Below are 20,710 nucleotides of genomic sequence, written 5' to 3'. Positions count from 1 at the left end.
GGGGGCGACCTGGTCTCATTGACAACAAACCGCGGGGGGCGCGCGCGCCCGGGCTGCGGGGGCGGGGCCGCGGGCCGGCCCAAGATGGCGCGGGGTCGGCGGCGCCCGCCGGCAGCGGCAGCAGCCTCTGCTTAGAGCGCCCGGGGAGGCAGCGGGCCTGTGCCATGGAGGGCGGCGAGCTGGCCACCGAGGGCATGGACACCCTGACTGAGCTGGGCGACGAGCTCACCCTGGGCGACATCGACGGTAGGCGCCGCGGGAAGGAGCGGGGGGGTGGGGTGGAGACGGCGTGCGTGGGCTCCCCACGCGTGTTGGGGGAGCGCTCGGGTCTCCCCGCGCGGGCCCGCGGCTGCTGGGGTAGGAGGCGTGGGCGGGTGATCCTTGCATCGTACCTCTGGAGTGCTCGGGGTGGGGGCGCTTCCCACGGGCTGCCACGCGCGCGGGGGGAGCGGGCAGCCCCCGTCCCGGGTGGGCACAGGCGAGGCAACGGAGGCGGGACGCGCTCGCCTGGCGAGCGGCCACGCGTTTCTCCCCTGTCAGGGGAGCGCTTCTGAGCGACTTTCGCGGGGCTGCCGCACGCCTGGAGTGGAGGCCGTAGGCGCAGGACGGCGGTGGGGGTGTTGGGGTCCGAGCCGCCGAGTCCACCCTTCCACCGGTGGCCGCCGCGGGGAGGGGTCCGGGAAAGGGCTGACCGTGTCCCCCTGCTCCTCCCGCAGAGCCGCGGGGCAAGCGGCGCTGCCCGCGGTCCCCTCCGTGTTTCCTCGTGGCTCTTTTAAAGTAGGTGCTGAACGATGGCTGAAGCTGTGCCTCCACTAGTGCCCGTGGGAGGCCGAGCCTCAAGCCCTTCTGAATCGAAACAGCTCTTACTGCTTAAATTTCCCATTTTCCCTGCCATCCTAAAACTTTACTGCATCGCTGGCACAGGAGAGACCTGTGAGAAAACCCCTGTTTTCCACCGAAGTGCAGGAAAATGAAGCGCCTGCGTGTGGCGCCTATTTTATGTATATTTTTGGCGACACCGAGCAGCTCCTGAAAACCCCATTTAAAATGACATTTCTCGGTGTGGTCTGTGTTGTAGGCTGGTGGAGATGAGCTCCTGCCTTTGCTCACTGCTCTGCTGGGCTGTAATCCCAAACAGAGCTCAGTTTCGGGGATGCCCGGAATATCCTTGTTTAGCAGCTGGGAGATTAAATTTTAGCAGTACTTTTAGGTTTTTAATTGCTGATTTCCCATTAGCTTGGGGCGAAATTTGTACTCCTTTTTTCCTTTTATTATAAAAGAAGAATGTACCTTATGAGAGTGCAGTGGGCTTGGTTATTGCTCCTAAAGTTTGATAGTGCACATTGAGGGAGGTGTTTGCTGTTGTTGGAGCACCACGTAATGAGGTCTCAGGTTCCATACGGATGCTGAGAGGAATTAATGAACCCAGCAATGGCTCTGAACTGAGGTGTGCCCTGGGAGGTGTGATTCAGAGCCATGAGTAACTTAGGAAAACGAGCTTCACTTTCCTCCCCACCTCCAGGGGTGGATTTTCCCGGGGAAGGATATGTGACAATCCTGCTTTTTTTGTGCATCAGCATGGATTCATCTCAGGGTTTGAAATTTTGTATTGATTTTTGTTTGGTTTTTAAGTCGTCTTGTGAGTGTTCCTCTCTTGTTCAGACTGAGGGGGCTCCTCACTGCCTGTTGCGTGGATTTTGGTTTTTTCTGGTGGATGTGCTCTGGGATGTCAGTGCTCACTGGGTTCATGGTTCCACACAGGACACATGGTTCCACAAATGGCTGGGAAGCCCCAGTGCTGAGCCCAAAGGCTCTGCCTCTTGCCCCAGCACAAGCTCCTCCACCAGCCACGGGCATCTTCTACTGGCAGGGCACTGCTGGGCAGCATCGGAGTTCGAGGTCTCAGTCGCTGGGAGGTCGAAGGACAGAGATCAGGGATAAAGACAGAGAGTTGTTTCTGTCTGTTGAGGTTGGAGTCTCTGCTGCTTTCTGTTTCTCAGAGCGCAGCACCTCCAGGAGTGTGAAGAAGGGCAGCCTCTGTGCTGGAGACCTGAGCCACTGCCTGGGAGAGGAAGCCCAGCCCTTGCCTTTCTGCCAGGTACTCAGGCCCTGGGCTGATGAAAGTGGCAGAAGCCCTTGGTGGGCTCAGTTTCGGTTTTGTAATACCTTGTTGACATTTTTTAGCCTTGGTTGGGTTGGTATTTTGTTCTGCAGTAAGGTCACTCTGCTTTAGGGTCTGAGACCTGGATAGCTCTCTGGCACAGAGGGTGCAGGTACTCCGGTGACACCGGGTTTATCACTGATGGCTCCAGGAGCACCTGAGGTTTCTCACAGTCAGTGTAGATATTCTGATTTCTGGGTAGGCAAAGGTGTTTTAAAAGGCAGAGATTTAGATTTTGGGTGTTGGCTGTTTCTCTTGCTTTTAATTTTTTGTGTGTGGTTGTTAGGAAAGCTCTTGAGCCCTTTAAAAGAGGTGAGTTTTAATTAAGACTGCTGGACTTCCTGGCAGTCTTAATTCTTAAAAATTAAGCTTAAGACTTCTTGCATTTAGTCAAAGCTAAGTCTGTCATAAAGATGTGATTTGACTTGTGAGAGGAGGAGTAGTTTTTAAAATAATCTATTAAATCTGCTGTATTGAACATACGTGCTTTAAAATACAGTGCTTGAAATTTTGTTCTTATGCTGGGTTTACTCTTCCAGAGCAAATCTCATCTGATTTGTGTTTATTCCCTACTTGCAATTGTGCTGTCTGATAGTGAAATAGCAATACCGTCAAACGCAGAGTTTGGGAAGTAGTCTCGATTATCAATTTTATCATGGTGAGGGTTATTTGGGATGGGCTTTGCTGAAGTCAGTTGGAATGTGAAGAGCTGCTTAATATCCATCTAGATGTTGGTCTGGAAACAGCCCTCTTTGTTCTGCTAGTGTTTTGTGAAAGCCAGTTAAGGCAATGCATTAAAAAAAGAAATCTTTCATTTCTCTAGTGAAGAGTGGAGGCAGGGGTTTGGTCCAGCTGGTCCCTGAGGGTGGCTGCTGCCTCATGCTGGGGGAGCTGTGTCCCCACTTAGTGTCAGGTTGTGAACAGGTCAGGAGGACACATCTCCTCCCAAGCTCTTCCCTCGAATAAACTCTAGTTCTTGAGAGCAGTGGTCATGGTTAGTGCTTAAATGTGTGTCAGGGTGTGGAGGGATTGCTATCCAAAGGGAAGAGTAGTAGTATCACAGAAATATGTTGAAATGTGTGTTGAGGGAGCAAGAGGCTTGGAGGAGGATTCATCCCTTTGCTCTGTTTCAGACAAAGGAGTGTCAGACAAATTAATTGGATAATGTGTGGGTGGCATTTCAGAGAGCTGAGCAAATTAATAGCCCTCTTATTGCTGGGATATAATCCATGGAAACTTCTTGTCAAAAGTTTACTGCTTCAAACCTACTTTATAAATCACAGCAGTGACATCATTTGGGGTTTGTGAATGAGGAAGGTCCTGGTCTAAGAAGCCCTTTGCTATATTTTTCCTATAAATCAGAAATCCATTTTTTGCTTCCTGAACCCATATTTATTATTTTTTTATAATCTCTCTTAGGTTTGTGGGTCCCCTCCTTTCCTGTTTCCAGAAAAAAATAAATGGGGCTTGAAGAAAACCATGGAAGAGCCAGTGCAGCAGGGATAGGTCCTGAAGTGGGGAAGAATGTCTGATTCCTCATGCCACTGCCTGCACACAGATCAGGGAAAGCATTCAGGTGTCTTAGGGTGCTAAATTGGATTAGATGGAGGGAAGAGGAAGCTCTGCTTATGAACAGTGATGTCTTGGTTGTGAAATGTTCACCTCTAGGGGAAGGGCCTATAGTGTTGCAGTAGGAGCTTCTTGATGTGGGTTCATAAAATCCTGGAGAAGGTGGGGTGGAGAAAACCTGTTGTGCAGTGATTGCAGGCATAAAACCAACAGAAAAAGTTATTGTGTTTTAAACATATGCATAGATTTATCCTGGTACAGTTCTATGAAGTGGTGTTTCCTTTCATGGTTTTTCCCCAATCTTTGTCATGCTTGTAAGTAAAAGAGAGATAAGAGAAATTCTTATCCTGTCTCTTCCTCTTCCAGATACTCCGTGGGACAGTAGATATAGGGGACTTGAAAGCTCCCAAAAGTTGGGTGGGAGAATGGTTAGTGTTGGAATTGTGGAGGTGCTTGGTTTCTTCCTGCTGCAAGGGTTAGACTGAAGGAGTGATGGAACAACACTCTAATATTTTAGATATATATTGGAGATGGTTTTAAATTCTAGTCTGTGCTTGGATCTTGTTGTCTGGAAAGTGCTGTGGGAGGATATTACTTTTTGCTGTGAACAGCAGCAGCAGTGCTTTGCTGCTGACCACGTCCTGGTCTCTCTCTGGAGGTGTTTCAGTGTGATGTTCTCTGAAGGTTTTGAAGAACCCAGAGCTCCCTTCTGTACACATACACCATAATTCCATTATGTAAATGGCAGATGTCAAAGTATGCAGGTGATGAAATAGTGTTGAACAATTTCAACTGTTTCTGTTGAAACAGGTTTTTTCTTCTGTTTTACAGAGATGCTGCAGTTTGTCAGTAACCAGGCAGGAGACTTCCCAGACCTGTTTTCGGATCCCTTGTGCAGCACCTTCCAGGGTGGCGGCAGCGGCGGTGGCAGCAGCAGTGGGACCCTGGAGCCGCAGTTGCAGCGGCCCTACAGCCAGGTGCAGCTGCAAACCTTCCCGCCACCCCCTGCATCCCCCCAGCTCCAGAGCCTGCCGGTGAAAGCAGCGCAGACGACGCCTCCAGCCCCTCCTCGCTCAGCCCCTGTCCTGCAGCCGCGGCCCTCGGTGCAGCCTCAGCTCCAGCAGCAGGCCGTCATGATCACGCCAACGTTCAGCTCTGCTCCCCAGACCAGGATTATCCAGCAGCCAGTCATCTACCAGAATGCAGCCACAAGCTTCCAAGGTAGTGCTTGGGGTGCTTGGGCTGTGGATTTGCCCGGTGCACTTGAGATGCCAGGATGCTCGGGCTGTGGATGTGCCTGGTGCACTTGCAGCAAATGGCATCAGTGTTCAAACTCCAAGCGCATCCTCAGCCGTGACAAGCCTGATGATTCTTTTCTTGTGATGCTGCCTATGAAGCATCCCTTCTCCTACCTGTGTGGCTTTGGAGTTGGGGAGCATGAGAAATTTTCAGGAATGAGATCTGAACTGTTTTTGTGTGACCTCTTACCATAGTTGTCTTGCTCTTCTCCTCTGGCCTGGCCTTCTGCCCTATGGCTCTTGGGAGGCTTGAGAAAAGATGCCTTAAAACATAATTGTTGGCAGCCCTGTCCTCCCACTGATGGGTACACTGGGCAGATCCCATCTGTCCCACAGAGCAGTCTAGAATGATGGCACATTTTATTTTCCAAACTCTGGAGCTCAGTACTTGCACTGAGCAAAGACACCTGTAGGAATATTTAGCAGTCTTCCTTTGTGAATGCTTCATGACTTGATCCTCTTCAGTAGGTTTTGAATCTTTACATGACAGATAGGATCCTACGGTCCACTAAGACTAGAGGGAGTGGGAAAGTGCAGGTTGGATGTCCTGATTAATGCCACTGAAGTAGAGTCCTGTGCTATCAGACTAAAGGCTTTTGGCTCTATTTTCTCTTAGCTGATCCTCTGTGCCTCCTGGAAAGCTTCTATTCTAGGTGCAGTGCCCTCTTGCAGAAGGCACCAAAGCAGCTGAAAGTTTCCCAACATGTGGGATGTGTTAGATGAATGCTGCCTACTAAGAAGCAGTGGGAAGAAGAGGAGTGATGCTAGCAGTGCTTCCAGGCTCCAGGAGGGAGATGTGTGTCTCTTGACCATTTCTGACATCTCTTCTGCTTTTCAGTTCTCCAGCCTCAGGTCCAGAGCCTGGTGACATCCTCGCAGGTGCAGCCAGTGACGATCCAGCAGCAGGTGCAGACGGTGCAGGCCCAGCGAGTGCTGACGCAGGCTGCCAACGGCACCATCCAGACCTTAACGCCTGCCACGGTCCAGACTGTCGCTGCACCGCAGGTTCAGCAAGTTCCAGTAAGTTAAAATGCAGCACGATGAGGGGATCCAGTAGAACAAGAAAGTGCCTTTGTGGGTCTGGTCCCCTGGCTTTCCTGGGGAGAAGGGGTGAAGCTGTAGGGCTGGCGATCCTGCCTGGGATTGCTTCTGCACAAATGTTTCTAAACCAGAGAGGTTTAGAAACCTAAGAGGTTCTAGCCAGCCCGTGTCCCAGAAGCATTTTACTTCGTACAGGTCATGTATGAGAGTTCCTGTTGTGAGATGTGATATGACTTCAGGGCAATGCTCAGCAACTGTTTTCAGTAAAACAGTAACTAAATGCAGTCTAAAATTATTTTTTAACTTGGTACTGCCAAACTCAGTTGGAAACTTACTTGAACATGCTTTCTTTGACTTTTGTCTTCTTTGCATGTCCATCACCTCTGTCACCTCCTATAAGGACTGGTTGATAGTGGAATGTGTTCTTTTAATTCTTCTGTCATTTTTTTAAAAATAGTTTTACTGTTTTACAGTACCATGTTTTGTTTTTTTTTCATTCTTGTGCATCTTTGTCTTAAAGAAAAATGTTTGTCTATGAGACTCAGTATGACAAAGTTGCTATGGTTCAGTTGTACTATGTCATATCTGTTCTCAGAGTCAACAAGGTATTTGAAAGAAATAAGAGCGAAATAACTTAGAGTGGATTTTGATCTGCTTGATGTTAAAGGTACTTTCAGTGAAATTGCTCAGAGAAGCTACTATGGGTGTTTGCCAAAGCAGACTGTCTTATCTGTGTTAGACTGAATACTCAGACAGTTAAAGTAGAGAGCTAATTATAGGTGTAACTGGAGAGGGAAAAACTGCTTTTCCATCAGCTCTTTTGTGTTTTTATATACTTGCTTACTTCTGGTGACTGATTTGAAAACCACTGTCCTGGTGGTTCCTCTGCCCCACTCTATCCAGTGCTGTTCAGACTGTCACCTGCTCAGAGTTTGCATTGGAAAGCATCCAGGTGATGCAGGGTACAAGTCAAAGAAATACTCACCTTGCTCTTTTGCCAGCCACCAAGTTGTAAAGCTATTACAGCTCAGTCAGTGCTGACCTCTGGCTACTGAGATCAGCAGGGAAATAGGAGCCTGCTCTCCTCTTCACCTGTAACTCTTTTCAACCTAGGTTCTCGTCCAGCCTCAGATCATAAAAACGGATTCCCTGGTCTTGACAACCCTGAAAACAGATGGCAATCCTGTTATGGCTGCAGTACAGAACCCAGCACTGACAGCACTCACTGCTCCCATTCAGACCACAGCTCTGCAGGTACCTTGTGGCTGTCCTTCCATCCCTCTCCTCACTGATGTCCTTTCTTATTAACACAAGGAAGAGATTTGTGCTTTAGTGTTCTGCAGTGGTACAGACAAGAAGGGGGTTTGAGGGCTGTTGTACACACGTCCAGGGCAAATAATACCCTGGTTCTGTCAAGGGTAAACACACAGATTGTATTGTTTGGCTGCCTTTCCATGGCCAGTAAGCAAAGATCAAGGGCACATTTCTGTTTAACTTTTTCTGTTACTACGAGGAATATGGCCTAAAAACTCAGTCTAGTTTTTAACTTGAAGCCAAAAGCTAACTTGCTTAGTGTACCTCTGGAACTTTCTTTTGCCTCTCAGTAGTGTCTAATAGTAGTACATTAAATGTGACAACTAATTAAACTAATTTTCAGAGGGCATTTGCAGGGAAGATTTGTCATAATCATTGAAGGTGGCAATTGTGCTTCATGGCCTCCACTTGTAATCAAGTCTTAGGAATTTATGCTCCCAAAGGAACATTTATTACGATCTTGTATGTTCTGAACAGATTTCTTTGTATAAATATTTACTTGGGAAGATAAGCTTGTCAGTGTGGGCCTAAATTTTGACTTGTTTTGCAATAGCATGGTAGGCTTCTTAGAAGCTTATTAGCAGCCAGGCTAAAATCTTCCATAATCTGCTTGCTTTATATGATGTTTTCACACAACTTGAGGCTTACAAGGTTGTGTCTATCTGAAGCATGTCTGAACACATTGAAATTAGGTGGATATTAGCCAAGGAAAGGTATAGGACTTAAATTCACTTATTTGTCAAGTTCCAACTTGAAGTGAAACTGGAATAGTTTCTGGTATCCCAATTAGAAGACTATTTCAGTCGAAATTGTTCCTGAAATTGGTCGTTACTAGTTTATTCTCATGGCTAGCTGCTCTAGTCTGTTACTGTGTTTTGCCTTTGGACAGAAATGACTCTTACTCGCCATAGCTACTTGCTTCCCTGACCCTTGGTGTACTTCAGAGAACACATGTGCCCTTCTAAATCTTGCTTTGCTGGATTAAGCAGTCTGAACTTTCATTACAGCTGTCCTAGGAACCCCTCTGTGCAGTTTTTCTGGTGGGATTCATAATTTTTTATTTCTGAGTACATACTGCTTTAGTTTGCTTAGACGGTCTGTCCTGCATCTAGATGCCCAAGTCTGAGCTTTCCATCTGCTGTATATTACTCATTAGTCTTATTTCCTCATATTAAGGCATTTTTATAGCTTATGGGTTGTTTTTTTTTTTCATTTAATGAAATTCAAATCTATTTGAACTGTGTTCCTTAAGCCAAAGGTTGTTTTTTCATACTTGGATCCTTTCCAGCATTGTCATTATTTGTGTCATTGGAAGCAGTGTTGGCTGTTTCTGCTTTCATGACGATTTGGCCAAAGAAAAGGTGGATTTTGACATTTGGTGTGTAAAGATTGTGGGAACAAGGAGGGGCTTTAGTCCCTTTCTCTGTTTAAGGGGATGAACAGAGTGTAGTATTGGCAGAAGTGTTGATGTTCCTCTTCCACAGTGACCAGTGTGGGAGCCAGAGTGACAGATTTTTCCTGTGTTGCTGTGCCAATGCTTGTGCCAGCTAAGAAAGATAGAAGGATTTTGGCGTCTCACACATTTTCTGAGCTGTACCAACTTTTTCTGATTGCTGTTTACTCCTTCTTTTGCCATCATAAACCTTACCTAATTGGCTGATTGCTCTTGACACTTGTTACGCCTGGTCTTTGTAGACCCTGGTTGGGAGCAATGGGACCATTTTGACCACAATGCCGGTGATGGTGGGACAAGAAAAGGTGCCTATTAAACAAGTTCCTGGGGGTGTCAAGCAACCTGAACCACCCAAAGAAGGAGAGAGGAGAACTACTCACAACATCATTGAAAAGCGCTACCGGTCATCCATAAATGACAAAATCATTGAGCTGAAGGACCTTGTCATGGGGACAGATGCCAAGGTAAAGATGGGAGATAAGTGACATAAGCAAATGTGGTTCATAAATACTTATCTGCAGGTGCTCATTTGCTCTACCAAATGAAACATGTGGGTACATGCAGCTGTTAGTAGCATGCACACGTGTATCGGGGTAAGACTGGTGAGAATCACTTGTATTCCATAATTGTATTCAGGAAGGGTCTTCTGTAAAGTATTAATTTTACTATGCAAGTGGTACTGTTTCTTGAAAATAAGCTATTCCTTATGCATTTGTTCTTATATTAATTAGGTCTAACTTAAAATAGGCCCTCTAGGTAGAATATCCAAGTGGATGTTTTGATAACTCTGCTAATCCAGATCTTGCTTCAATTAAGTTTCATTTTCCATGTGACTGCAGTAAGGATGAGGGTTTACAGAGCTTTCCAGTTTATTTCCTTTAGACATTGATCTGTAAAAACTGCTTGCTCAAATATTGGAAGCTTTCTTGCACCACATATTCAGGGTTTGTTCCTACTTGCTTTACCTCATGCTGGTGAGGCAGGCAGTAGTATTCTCGATACCTTCTCTGACTACTGCACAAATAAGTGCACTAGTGAAGTCACCTCCTATTGCTGAAACTCTGCAAGCTTTTGAAAACATGGGGGTTGTGCAGTGGCTTCAGAGTACTTTTGGCTTATGTTTAGAAGATAAACTTGCCCACTGCTGCTGGAAGCAAGGATTTGCATGGAGATGGCCAAGTGAGTAAGGCAAGGAGGGAACTACTTCTCTCAGAATTCATAGGTGATCAGGCAGCGGCTTGTTCTATCCCAGAACTGATCCACTTCATTTACAAACTGTGGCACTTTCAAAGGACAATTTTTGGCTGAAACCTAGGTGTGAACTCCATTGTAATCTGGATGTTAATCTGTTTCTCTTGTACTGTTCTTTTAAAAGATCTTAGAGAGACTTCATCCTTGTTGATCTTTGATATCTTGCCCACAGTGCATGCTCTGCTAATGGCTCCTTTGCAGCTGCTGAGTCCTTTATACCCTTTTTTTCACCACATGATACAAAGGGTTGTGATATTCCTGCAGGCAGCAGTGATCCTTTGATGCTCTTAATATAAACTGCTTTTTGTACATTTAATTCCTTACAGATGCACAAGTCTGGAGTCCTGAGAAAAGCCATTGACTACATTAAATACCTGCAGCAAGCTAACCATAAGCTGAGGCAGGAGAACATGGTTCTGAAGCTGGCTAACCAAAAAAACAGTAAGTTGTGGAGACTCTGTAGCAGATGGGAGGCAGTCAGCATGGATGTAGGATGTATCTTGCAGTTTCTTATCCTTCACAGAGGTTGTATTGATAGTGGCAAGTGTTACTCCGGATGACTGAGCCACTCTGAGAGGTACTGACAGGAGTCAGGGTGGAGAAACACGTGCATAATGCACTCTGATTTTTTTCAGAGCTGTTGAAGGGCATTGACCTGAGCAGTCTGGTTGACAATGATGTAGACCTGAAGATTGATGACTTCAACCAGAACGTGCTGCTGATGTCTCCTCCAGCATCTGATTCAGGATCTCAGGCTGGCTTCTCTCCCTATTCCATTGATTCAGAGCCAGGAAGCCCTCTCCTTGATGATGCAAAGGTAGTTGTGACTTTAACTGTCAAATTCAAGCTATCTTCTTCAGGATATTTAAGAGTCAGAATTTAAATTCTTCTTCTCACGAGTGGAACCAGCAGACATCTGGCAGGCAGATTTGCAGGGCTTAGAGATCCTTTGTAAGGGTGAGGAAGGTGCATGTTTGTGTTTTATCTTTCTTTAAATTACTGAGACTATTTCCTGAGCTGTATTACCTGAGCCCTACCTTAGTTGCTGGAAGAGCTGTGCTTATCTTTCAGCCCCTGTACAGTCTCTGTGGACTTAGAGTGCATGTTCATTACCCAAGGAGCTTTCCAGGATATGTATGTCCAGTGAGCAAAAGGAGAACTAGACCTTGGAAATGGATGGTGACATCAGTTGTGGTTAAGAAGAGACCATAAGTAATCAGAGTAACAAAAAGCTGTTAGCTGTCTTGGGCTTATGGGTTTGTTTTGTGGATATCACAGAAGTGGGTTTTCTGGGAGAGCCTCAAAAGAGTAAGAGCAGCAAAGGTTAATCCTAGCCTAACCCAGGGATACAGTTACAGTTAATACCTGAAATGACTGGACACAGAAGGAAGTTGAAGGCAGGCAAATATTTCAGCCTTATCTTACTAAGCTAAGAAAAGCTTTACTGGAGTTCTTGCTGATCTGGAGCTCAAAAGCAAATTTATACATGTTCTCTTTCTCCTTCTTCCCTACCCCTTCCTTGGCATAAACATTTTTTGTGCTCCAGAATGGTAAGCATTGGGTTTTTTCTCCTTTTTCTTTCCATTCCTCTTCCCTTGAAGGTTAAAGATGAGCCTGACTCTCCTCCTGTGGCGCTTGGTATGGTGGATCGCTCTCGAATCCTCCTGTGTGCTCTCACATTCCTTTGCCTTTCCTTCAATCCACTGACATCCCTCCTGGACGCGCGAGGAAGCCCCGACTCCGACAGCCTGGTGCGCCATGGCTCCGGCAGGAACGTGCTGACCATTGAGTCAGGTAAGAGCTTGCATGGCTTGGGCCACGGGGGGTGTCCAGCCTTACCTGGTCCCCCTAAAAGCCACCTGCAGCTGTGAAAGCTGCTGGTCACAAAATGGACGGTGGCTGTGGTTCAGCAGGATGGGTCTGTGTGTTCAGGGAGCTGTACGACCTTTGATTAGTGGGTGGGGAGGGGCAGTAACTGCAGGGCAGGGCATGGAAGGGAGAGCCAGCTTGGTTATGGCTCTAATTCACATCCAGTGTTCTTGCATAAAGCCAGCTGTGGCTCAGTGTGGTGAGGTTGAGGTGTCACCTATTTGTAGCCCAGCAGCTTGGGTTTTTGACATAGACCCTTGAAAAGTAGTTCAGGGTGAGGGGTGTCTTCCTGTCTTCACCAATCTTTGAGGCATGTTCCCTTTGTATTTGGTTTTAAAGTAACTGACTGATTTTTGTCACTTAATCATAAAGTATTACTACACTGTTGCTGTGGAGTCTTGCAACTGGGCTTTTTGATACACTCATTCTCTAAAATTCATATTTAAAAGTTCAGTTTAGGAGAGGGTGGGGGGGGGGATGCTGTAGGCATGCAGTTGTTTTCCTGACTGGTAAATACAGTTCTTCAGTGTTGCTTTGTAAATTTAACAAAGATTGGAAAATTGTTCTGGGGTATTGATTACCTGTGGGTGTGTCTTACAGAAAACTCAGAAGACAGCTCCTGGAAAATTAAGTGCTGATCATTTTTTTTTTTTATACATCAGTCTTGTAAAAATAATCATTTAGTTGGGAATGTTGAGGGTTGGAGTTGGGATGAAGAGGTGTTGGTATGGGTGTTTCCTGATTGAACTGCACTCTTTGCAAATCTGATGAAACACGTGGGAAGCGTAGCAAGACATCCTTTGTAGTCCACACTCATATTGTGAGGCTTTTGGTGTCCAGGTTAGTTTTTAACTTTCCTTTTTGGGATATCCACTGTAGATGCGGCTGGTTGGTTTGGTTGGGTGATGCCCACCCTAATCCTGTGGCTCGTGAATGGAGTGATTGTACTGAGCGTGTTTATAAAGCTCCTCGTGCATGGAGAGCCGGTGACCCGGCTGCACTCAAGGTCCTCGGTCACCTTCTGGAGGCACCGCAAGCAAGCGGACCTGGATTTGGCACGGGTAAAGCTGGCTCCTTGTTTTGCATCAAATGCATCTTTTAGATGGGATTGTGGGTAAATGTTTCCCAATGAAGTGGTGGCTTGGCACTTGCCAGATACTGTATTCATTGAGTGGATCATCCTTTGTGATTTCAGGGAAGCTGTTGCCAGGTTGTTCTGAGCAGATTACTGTCCTACTCAGCCTAAGTTAGTGAGGCATGGAAGCAGTGGAAGAGGCTCCTAATTTCTGCCCTTGTTGCTAGCTACTGCATCTTGTATTAGTTTTTGGCAGCAACATCTTGGGTTTTGTCCAGAATCTGGCCTCTGCTGCTTCTGTCTGCTGTCCTCTAGCCTCTTGGAAGTCCTCTTTATTGTTGAGGAAACATTATATTGTATTATAACATTATACAACATATTGTTGAGGGACCCTGAAATTTCCATGGTGTTTGACAAGGCAGGAAGTTCTTTTCATCTAGTGCTGATGTGTCTCACAGGGAGTACAGGATCAGACCCACGGGTAGAAAGTATATTTAGGGCCAGATTTCAAACTGGTGTAAACTGCTGTTACGTTTTCAGTTTCTGTGTTGATGTCCCTCTGCTAAAGATCTTGTCCTGACTTGCACATGAGTTTGCCTTGCTCCCAGTGCCAAGGAGGTCCCAAAGTGTCTCTGATAGTGATTTTTGTCGCTGAACCTTTCGTTGTGTTGTTTGCAGGGTGATTTTGCTGCAGCTGCATCAAACCTGCAGACTTGCCTGTCAGTACTCGGGCGAGCCCTGCCAGCTTCCCGCCTGGACTTGGCCTGCAGCCTGTCCTGGAATGTGATCCGCTACAGCCTGCAGAAGCTGGCCCTGGTGCGGTGGTTGCTGAAGAGGACTTCTCATCAGTGGCGGGCAAGGGAGGCTACTGCTGGATTCGAGGATGAGGCCAAGACCAGCGCTCGGGATGCAGCCCTAGCGTATCACAAGCTCCATCAGCTCCACATAACAGGTGGGAGCAGAGGTGGCAGATCTGCTCTCTGGTTTTCCTGAATGAGGAGACTCAGCTGATCCTGGAGCATTCAGGGAGAGCACTACAGCCTCTCTCCTCTGGGAGGGCTGCTGTTAGATTAGCCTGACAGATTTTAGGAGGCACTTACTAAAACACAAGTTCATGCAATAAAAGAACTCTGTAATAACAGCTGAAGCACCAGCAGTATAAGCTTCTAATATCAGCAGGTTCTTGTTGTTTCTTTAGGATGGTAGCCTTGCAAATTGTGTTAGTATTTAGTAGCTGGTACTACTGATTAAATATTAACACTTTTCCTTCTCCTGCTGGTACAGGTAAACTTCCCTCCAGCTCAGCTTACTCGGGCTTGCATATGGCATTGTGTGCTGTGAATCTGGCTGAGTGTGCAGAAGAAAAAATCCCACCCAGCACAATGGCAGAAATCCACCTGACGGCTGCAGTTGGCTTGAAAACCCGCTGTGGAGGCAAGCTTGGTTTCCTGGCGGTGAGTTGTGTTATTTTCCTGATCACACCCTCAAGCAGAGATCTAGGAAAGCCTGGAAGCTGGCATTGCTGTATCTTGGAGAGGGCACTGCTACTAGCACTGCAATTATAAAATGACCTGCAATTACAATACGATCTTTGTCCTTGGTGGTGCTGCTCTTTCCTTAGTTACTGTTCTCAATCTTGTCCTCTTCTTTCACCAGAGCTACTTTCTCAGCCAGGCTCAAAGCCTGTGCAGCTCGGAGCGAAGTGCCATTCCTGACTCGTTGCGTTGGCTGTGCCACCCCCTGGGACAGAAGTTTTTTGTGGAGCGAAGCTGGATGGTGAAGTCTGCTGCGAAGGAGAGCCTGTACTGCACACAAAGGAATCCTGGTGAGAGCCACTCGTTTCCCAAGTGTGTGGCATCCCAGGGCTTTGAGGCAGTCTCTCCACTCTTTTCTGGGGCAAAAGTGGGTGTCGTGTTTGAGAGTGTGTTCTTTTATCCCCACCCTGCTTGTGGTTCTCATGGGTGAGAGGGCATGAGGAGCTGAGACGTCTCCTCAGCCTGCAGGGTCTGGCTTGCCGCCTTTTGTAATTTGTACCATGTCATACTGCTTGTCTCTTTATCTGCTGGAACACAACCCAGAGGTGGCCCTGAATGTCTGGGGAGTGACTTTGGAGTGACCAAGGTTTAACCTCTGCAGAGCAGTGTCGTCACTGTTCTGCTGAGAGGCTGAAGTGCCAGAGGGATCTTTGGCCAAAGGCTGCAGCTTTACAAGGGGATTGAAAGGATAAAAAAGCCCTAAAACTTAGTCTCTAAATAATTCAATTAGTTTCTTGAGATTTTCCCTCTACTCTTCTTCGTCATGTTCTTTCCTACATTTTAATTCTTCTTTCTGAGTGTACTGGGAGGTGTCTAGGTTAATATGCACGTTAAATGGTTTGGTTTATCCTTCTCTAGCGGATCCCATTGCACAAGTCCATCAGGCGTTCTGTGAGAACCTGCTAGAGCGAGCAGTGGATTCGCTTGTGAAGCCTCAGACTAGGAAAGAGGTAGCAGGACAAGAGGAGGAGGAGTTGTGGTGAGTATGTGTGGCCCACTGGGCACTGCTGGCCACAGCAGCAGGCTCTGAGGCAGGGCTCATAACCACTGACTAAGCGCTGTGGGGCAAACTGCTTGGGTAGTCCTTAGTAAAGGCTTGGAATGACAATGCAAGTCTGACCACCGGTATTTATTAGCAGAGCAAGCTCTGCCTCTTTGTATTAAAACCTCTCAAGTCAAAGGTGAACCTGGGAGAGGTGGGGATTTCTGGTGTTAGCTGGCATAATTCTGGTTGATTGCTCAACTAAATGGATGGCACTTTGTCTGCTGAGACAAAGTTTAATGTTCAGGAGGACAGAAATTACCCTGCACCTACCTCTTTTATAGACCAGGACCAGGGCTTTTAGAGTGTGAAGATCTGGCAGGTCAGAGAGTGAACCCACCAGCTTGCTATTTTGTGCATGAGTGTTCTTCTGACTGAGTGTGACATCTAGCTGCAGTAAAGAACCAAACAGACATGTGGCAAGAGGAGGAAAGATGAAGTTGAATATAATTGTCATTGTCTCTAAGCTCTTTGACCAAATGAAAGGAGAAAATAGGTGGGAAACAGCAGCTTTTTATATTGAACCGTGTCCAATTTTCTCCTGGACTCCACAGGAAGCAGGAACCCAGCCTTTGCTAGTAATTCAGCTCTGTTTCTTGCTGATCTCCAGATATGCTGGTGCCAGGCAAATGTTACATACATATATAGGAAGCTCTGTAAGGATCCTGTCCCCAGAAATTGTGGGTAAAAGCCTCAGATGGGAAGATAATTCAGTTTTCCTACCTGTGTAGGAAAAATACTCTAGATTTGGGTTTTTTTCCAATCTTGTCTGTTTCCTGGCTGAAAAGGATCAACAGTTTGGTTTAATTGCTTGTGATCAGATGCTGCTGTTGAGAGAAGGTAAAAGGATTTGTATAAGGGAGGTGGATTGTCACTATACTCTGGGAGTCCTGTCTCCTCATGGGAAGGACTAGGTCTAGTACAAGAGCAAGCTTTTTTGTCCCACTCTAGGGGTAGGAGCTCAAGATCTTCATCTGTAGCATGTCCCAGTTAAATTAGGGACATGCTAAATTAGGGACATTGCTGCATATGCTATTTTCTCTGACCAGTGCTGCGAACATGGTGTCACTTCCATTCTTACATATTTGCATATATGCAAATCATCAGAGAAGTGTAGTCTCAGAGAAGTGTAGTTCAGCCTCTTTTGGAGGCAATGACTGAAAAGGAGCCTATAATCAACTTGTAATGTATATCTATGTTTGAGGTGAGCCTTGAGGTTAAATCTAATTCTGTGCTGGTGGTCGTGAAAGGGGAGATGTGAAGCTGTTCCTCTCAGAGCATTGCTCTGCGCTTCTAATCATGGGGTGGTCTCTTCAGTCCACTAGTGTTGTGTTACTTGTAGAGCTTGAACTTTCTGTGGGCTTAAAGGGTCAGCACTATTTAAGCATGACTTGTGAACAAGAAGTGCCTTGGTATTTTCTGTTTGACAGCATAGCAAAGATCTGCCTTGTTCCTTGTTTCAGTGAATTCTCGGGTGCCATGGAGTACCTGAAATTGCTCAACTCATTCTTGGACTCAATGGGAAGTGGAGCCCCACCCTTTGCCAGTAATTCCGTACTCAAGTCTGCCCTGGGTAAGTCTGGCAGAACTGAAGCTCTTTCAGATGCAGGATTTACTGCCAATACAAATTTCCTCTCCCTACTGCTTCTCAAATTCTAGTCAAGGAGAAATGCAGTCCTTGGAGTGAGGCCTGATTTCATGCCAGTGTGGTACCACAGCTCAGGCTGGAAGAAAGTGATTAAGAAGGCTTATAAATTTGGCTCTGTGTTACAATGCTGAGTGCCCAGCAAGGGACTGCTGCTATTTGTATTGTTGGGCAATATTTTATTTCCAATCTGAACCCTGTGCCCTCACCTGAGAGCTTGCTCCTAGCAATGCAAAGCAAGAGGAAGGGTGGAGCATATAAACAAACATAGCAGCATTGCAGTTGAAGTACAGGAAGGGTTTTTTTCCATTTAATTACCTTTTGAACTGGGTTGCCCCCACTTTCACAGTGGTTGTCAGCTATATTCCTCAATCTCCAGAGACCTGCAGCCTCTGCTGTAAGCAAGCTCTGGGCATGTATTGAGAGGGCTTGTTTTGGTCCCTTTAGTGGGACAGCAAAGGCTGCAGAATCCCTCTGAGCCATGTGCTCCTCTGGGCTGGGTTGGTAACAGGCTGCTGCAGTATTTGTTTAGCTTGGTGTTGGCACAGACAGCACCTTTCAGCTTACTGGGATGCTGGTGCAGCTTTAGACACAGGCTAACTGCTGTACCTAAAATGTATAGAGCAAACATAGTAGGAAAACTAAATAATTATTTTTTTAAAGGGAAGTCTGTGCTTGGGTCAGTATTGCCATAGAATTGAAAAACAGGTTAGAGTAGCAGAACATATGTCCTTTTGCCCTAAGCAGGCTTTGGGAAGTTTTTGAGGGGATGTTAAATAATGAAGGCAATTCTATAGGGAACTCAATGTACTGTCTTAATGGTGATCAGTGCCAATCACAAGTGTATATATGAGTGGAGTTATTATTTTGGGGTGGTGAGTGGAGATCATTGTCAGGAAGGAAGTCAACAAATTTCTAGACAAGATGGTGGGATACATTCTTGTTGACAAGATACAAACATGCCATTCAAAACTCTGCTTGCAGTCAGATGTAGGGTGTTTGCATGCTGCAGAGTTCCTTTGTCTTCTTGCAGCACATTTCAGCATTCTCATGGGTGGCTGAGTTCCCATGGGATCAGTTTGGGCTCATTAGCATCAATCCCAGAGGAGGGCACTGGCAAGGGCCTGTGGTACCTGTCCACTTCTCCAGGTGTGAGGGAGGCAGGTGTGCTCTCCCGGGCTGCAGGCGCTGGTTGTGTTTTGCAGGTCCCGACGTGGTGTGCCGGTGGTGGTCAGCAGCCGTGGCCATGGCAATCGCTTGGCTCAGAGGGGATGATGCAGCCGTGAGGTCACACTTCGCAGAAGTGGAGCGCATGCCAAAGTCCCTGGAGATGTCAGAGTGCGTAGGCCTCGTACACTTTTCAAACTGCTGCTCCTTCTAAACAGGGGTGACTCCTTCCTCTGATGCTATTCTGTAGAGTCACACCTACCTGTGCTCTGGAGCTGCATGTCTCTTGTGCTCTGCAAGCGTCAGTGTGCTAAGTAGTTCATGTGTAGGTCAAGGCTTGCAGACTGATAGTAAAGCTGTGGACTGGAAGTCTCAGTCATAGTTGCTTCTTTAGGGATGTCTTTTGGCTTTCTTCTAATTGCACAGTCTCCTACCTTCTAAAATCAACCAGAACTCACGTGATGATGGAAAGGATGGTGTCACCATCTCTGTTCTTTTGCACTAAAGAATCTTTGCCAGCCTTCTCTCATTTCTCTGTTCTGTTTGTGTAGGTGAGGAACAATTGCCGTCTTTTTTCTGTCTAAGGAGTGATGATATCTCTTGAAGGTGGGAGAGTGAAAGCTGATGCTGTAGCAGCATGACATGGTAGTGCTTGAAAGCAACCTGCTTTCTCTTTCAGGAATGCCCTGGTGAAAGCTACCTTCTACATGTGTAAAGCTATGCAGGCCTCTCTGTCTGGGAAGGCAGATGGACAGCAGAGCTCCCTGGGTCACTGTGAGAGGGCCAGCAGTCACTTGTGGAACAGCCTCAACATGAGCAGTGGCACGTCCAGCACTGTCCTCAACAATGTAAGCATTGTAAGCCCTGAGATAACATGTGGTCTGTTTTGATTGTAAGGTTGGTCTTGCTGCAGGTGTGTCACTTCTCTGTTGTAGCTGCATTCTCCATTCACTCTGTGGATCATGGGATTAGAGGGGAGGCTTCTTCCCTGTCCTTGAAAAGGGCATTGCCATTGTTCTGTTTCTGCTGTGTGGAGGAGCAGAGCCACAAGTACAGTGTCATCTCCCTGGGAAGGGTGGCAGCTCTCGCTCCTCTTGTGCCAGTAGCTGTCACCCCTTTCTGGTGCTTTGACCAGTTTGAATTTGGCCCTGCATAGATGGAAAATACCCATCTCTCTCCTCCAGGTCAAGTTGGTGATACCTGTAAAACAGGACATCACTAAGTCAAGTCTGCTTGTTTCAGGCCATACTCTTGAATGTTTGAATCCTCTGACACAGAAGTGTGACCATGCTGTGCTACTCCTGAGTTTGTGTGGGGCTTGTTTCTCTTCTTTCCAGGATTACATAAAACTGGAGCTTCCCTCCAAGGCATATGGGACGTGGTTCTGGTCCCTTTCGTCGTTGCTGGGTGGCAGCTGTAGTGCATTGTAGTTGCATTGCATGTTGTGGCAGTGACTGTGCAATGTTTCTGCAGTGCAGTACAGAGGCACTCTCTGTTCAGCAGCATAGGCAGAGAGCCCTCCCAGAGCCGGGAGTGGTGCTAGGGGGCAGCAGCAGATGGGGAAAAGGGGTTTGGCAGCCGCCGTCGGCTGTGCCATGACTGCCTCTTTTTTTTTCTCTGCAGGTGGCACGGCTTTCTTTGCTGTTTCCCTCTAGTTAGTGTCACTTTTTGGCAGGAAAACCTCTACAGGAGGCTGTGTGTCCGTGGGAGCAGTTTGTATTTTTTAGCATTGATCCCAGTGAAAGGTGCAGGCAAGGGCATGTAACATTGATGCAATGTGCCCTTGGCACGTTTCCTTGTCTTGGTCGAGAGATGCCACTTGAGCAAAATGCAAAGGCCTGCTCCTTTTGGTGCATTGTAGTAGGGTGACACAGCGGGGAGGGCAGAGGAGCCCCTGGGTGGGCAGGAGGTGCTGTGGTTGCCTTCCCATGGGCTGTGTCAGCAGCTGCATAGCTTGTTACTCACCCAGCGCTATGTGTTACTAAAAGCGTGTGCCCGGGCATCTTTGCTCTTGCAGATGATCCAGCTGCTGGCCTGTGACTTGCTGCTCTCCCTCCGCACCAGCCTGTGGCAGAAGCAGGCCAATGCCAGCCAGGCGCTGGGTGAGACCTACCACGCCTCAGCCCCCGAGCTGACTGGCTTCCAGCGCGACCTGGGCAGCCTGCGCAAGCTGGCCCACAGCTTCAGACCCGCCTACCGCAAGGTGATGGCTCACCTCTCCTGCCCGCTCACCTCCAGCTCATCTGTAGCCCTTCCTGGGTGGGGAGGGAAGCTGGTGCCCTTGGGAACA

The 20,710-nt window shown here is 47.2% G+C and overlaps 1 protein-coding gene across 1 annotated transcript in view; it reads left to right on the top strand.

The window, feature by feature from the left end:
• Positions 1-51: 51 nt before the first annotated feature.
• SREBF2 (sterol regulatory element binding transcription factor 2) overlaps positions 52-20,710 on the top strand; it is a 25,011-nt gene continuing 4,352 nt past the window's right edge. Inside the window, exons 1-17 of the mRNA XM_050983291.1 lie at positions 52-246; positions 4,562-4,951; positions 5,867-6,048; positions 7,183-7,323; positions 9,079-9,300; positions 10,414-10,528; positions 10,723-10,904; positions 11,689-11,881; positions 12,836-13,017; positions 13,710-13,983; positions 14,316-14,485; positions 14,688-14,856; positions 15,425-15,545; positions 17,072-17,181; positions 18,459-18,591; positions 19,100-19,268; positions 20,438-20,623. Of these exons, the coding sequence (XP_050839248.1) occupies positions 165-246; positions 4,562-4,951; positions 5,867-6,048; positions 7,183-7,323; positions 9,079-9,300; positions 10,414-10,528; positions 10,723-10,904; positions 11,689-11,881; positions 12,836-13,017; positions 13,710-13,983; positions 14,316-14,485; positions 14,688-14,856; positions 15,425-15,545; positions 17,072-17,181; positions 18,459-18,591; positions 19,100-19,268; positions 20,438-20,623 (3,021 nt within the window). The 5' untranslated portion in view covers positions 52-164. The remainder of the gene's footprint in view (positions 247-4,561; positions 4,952-5,866; positions 6,049-7,182; positions 7,324-9,078; positions 9,301-10,413; positions 10,529-10,722; positions 10,905-11,688; positions 11,882-12,835; positions 13,018-13,709; positions 13,984-14,315; positions 14,486-14,687; positions 14,857-15,424; positions 15,546-17,071; positions 17,182-18,458; positions 18,592-19,099; positions 19,269-20,437; positions 20,624-20,710) is intronic.

The sequence above is a fragment of the Serinus canaria genome, chromosome 1A (genome assembly GCF_022539315.1).
Source record: "Serinus canaria isolate serCan28SL12 chromosome 1A, serCan2020, whole genome shotgun sequence".
Classification (NCBI taxonomy): domain Eukaryota; kingdom Metazoa; phylum Chordata; class Aves; order Passeriformes; family Fringillidae; genus Serinus; species Serinus canaria.
The sequence above is the reverse complement of the archived record's forward strand: the minus strand, read 5'-3'. Positions and strand labels throughout refer to the sequence as shown.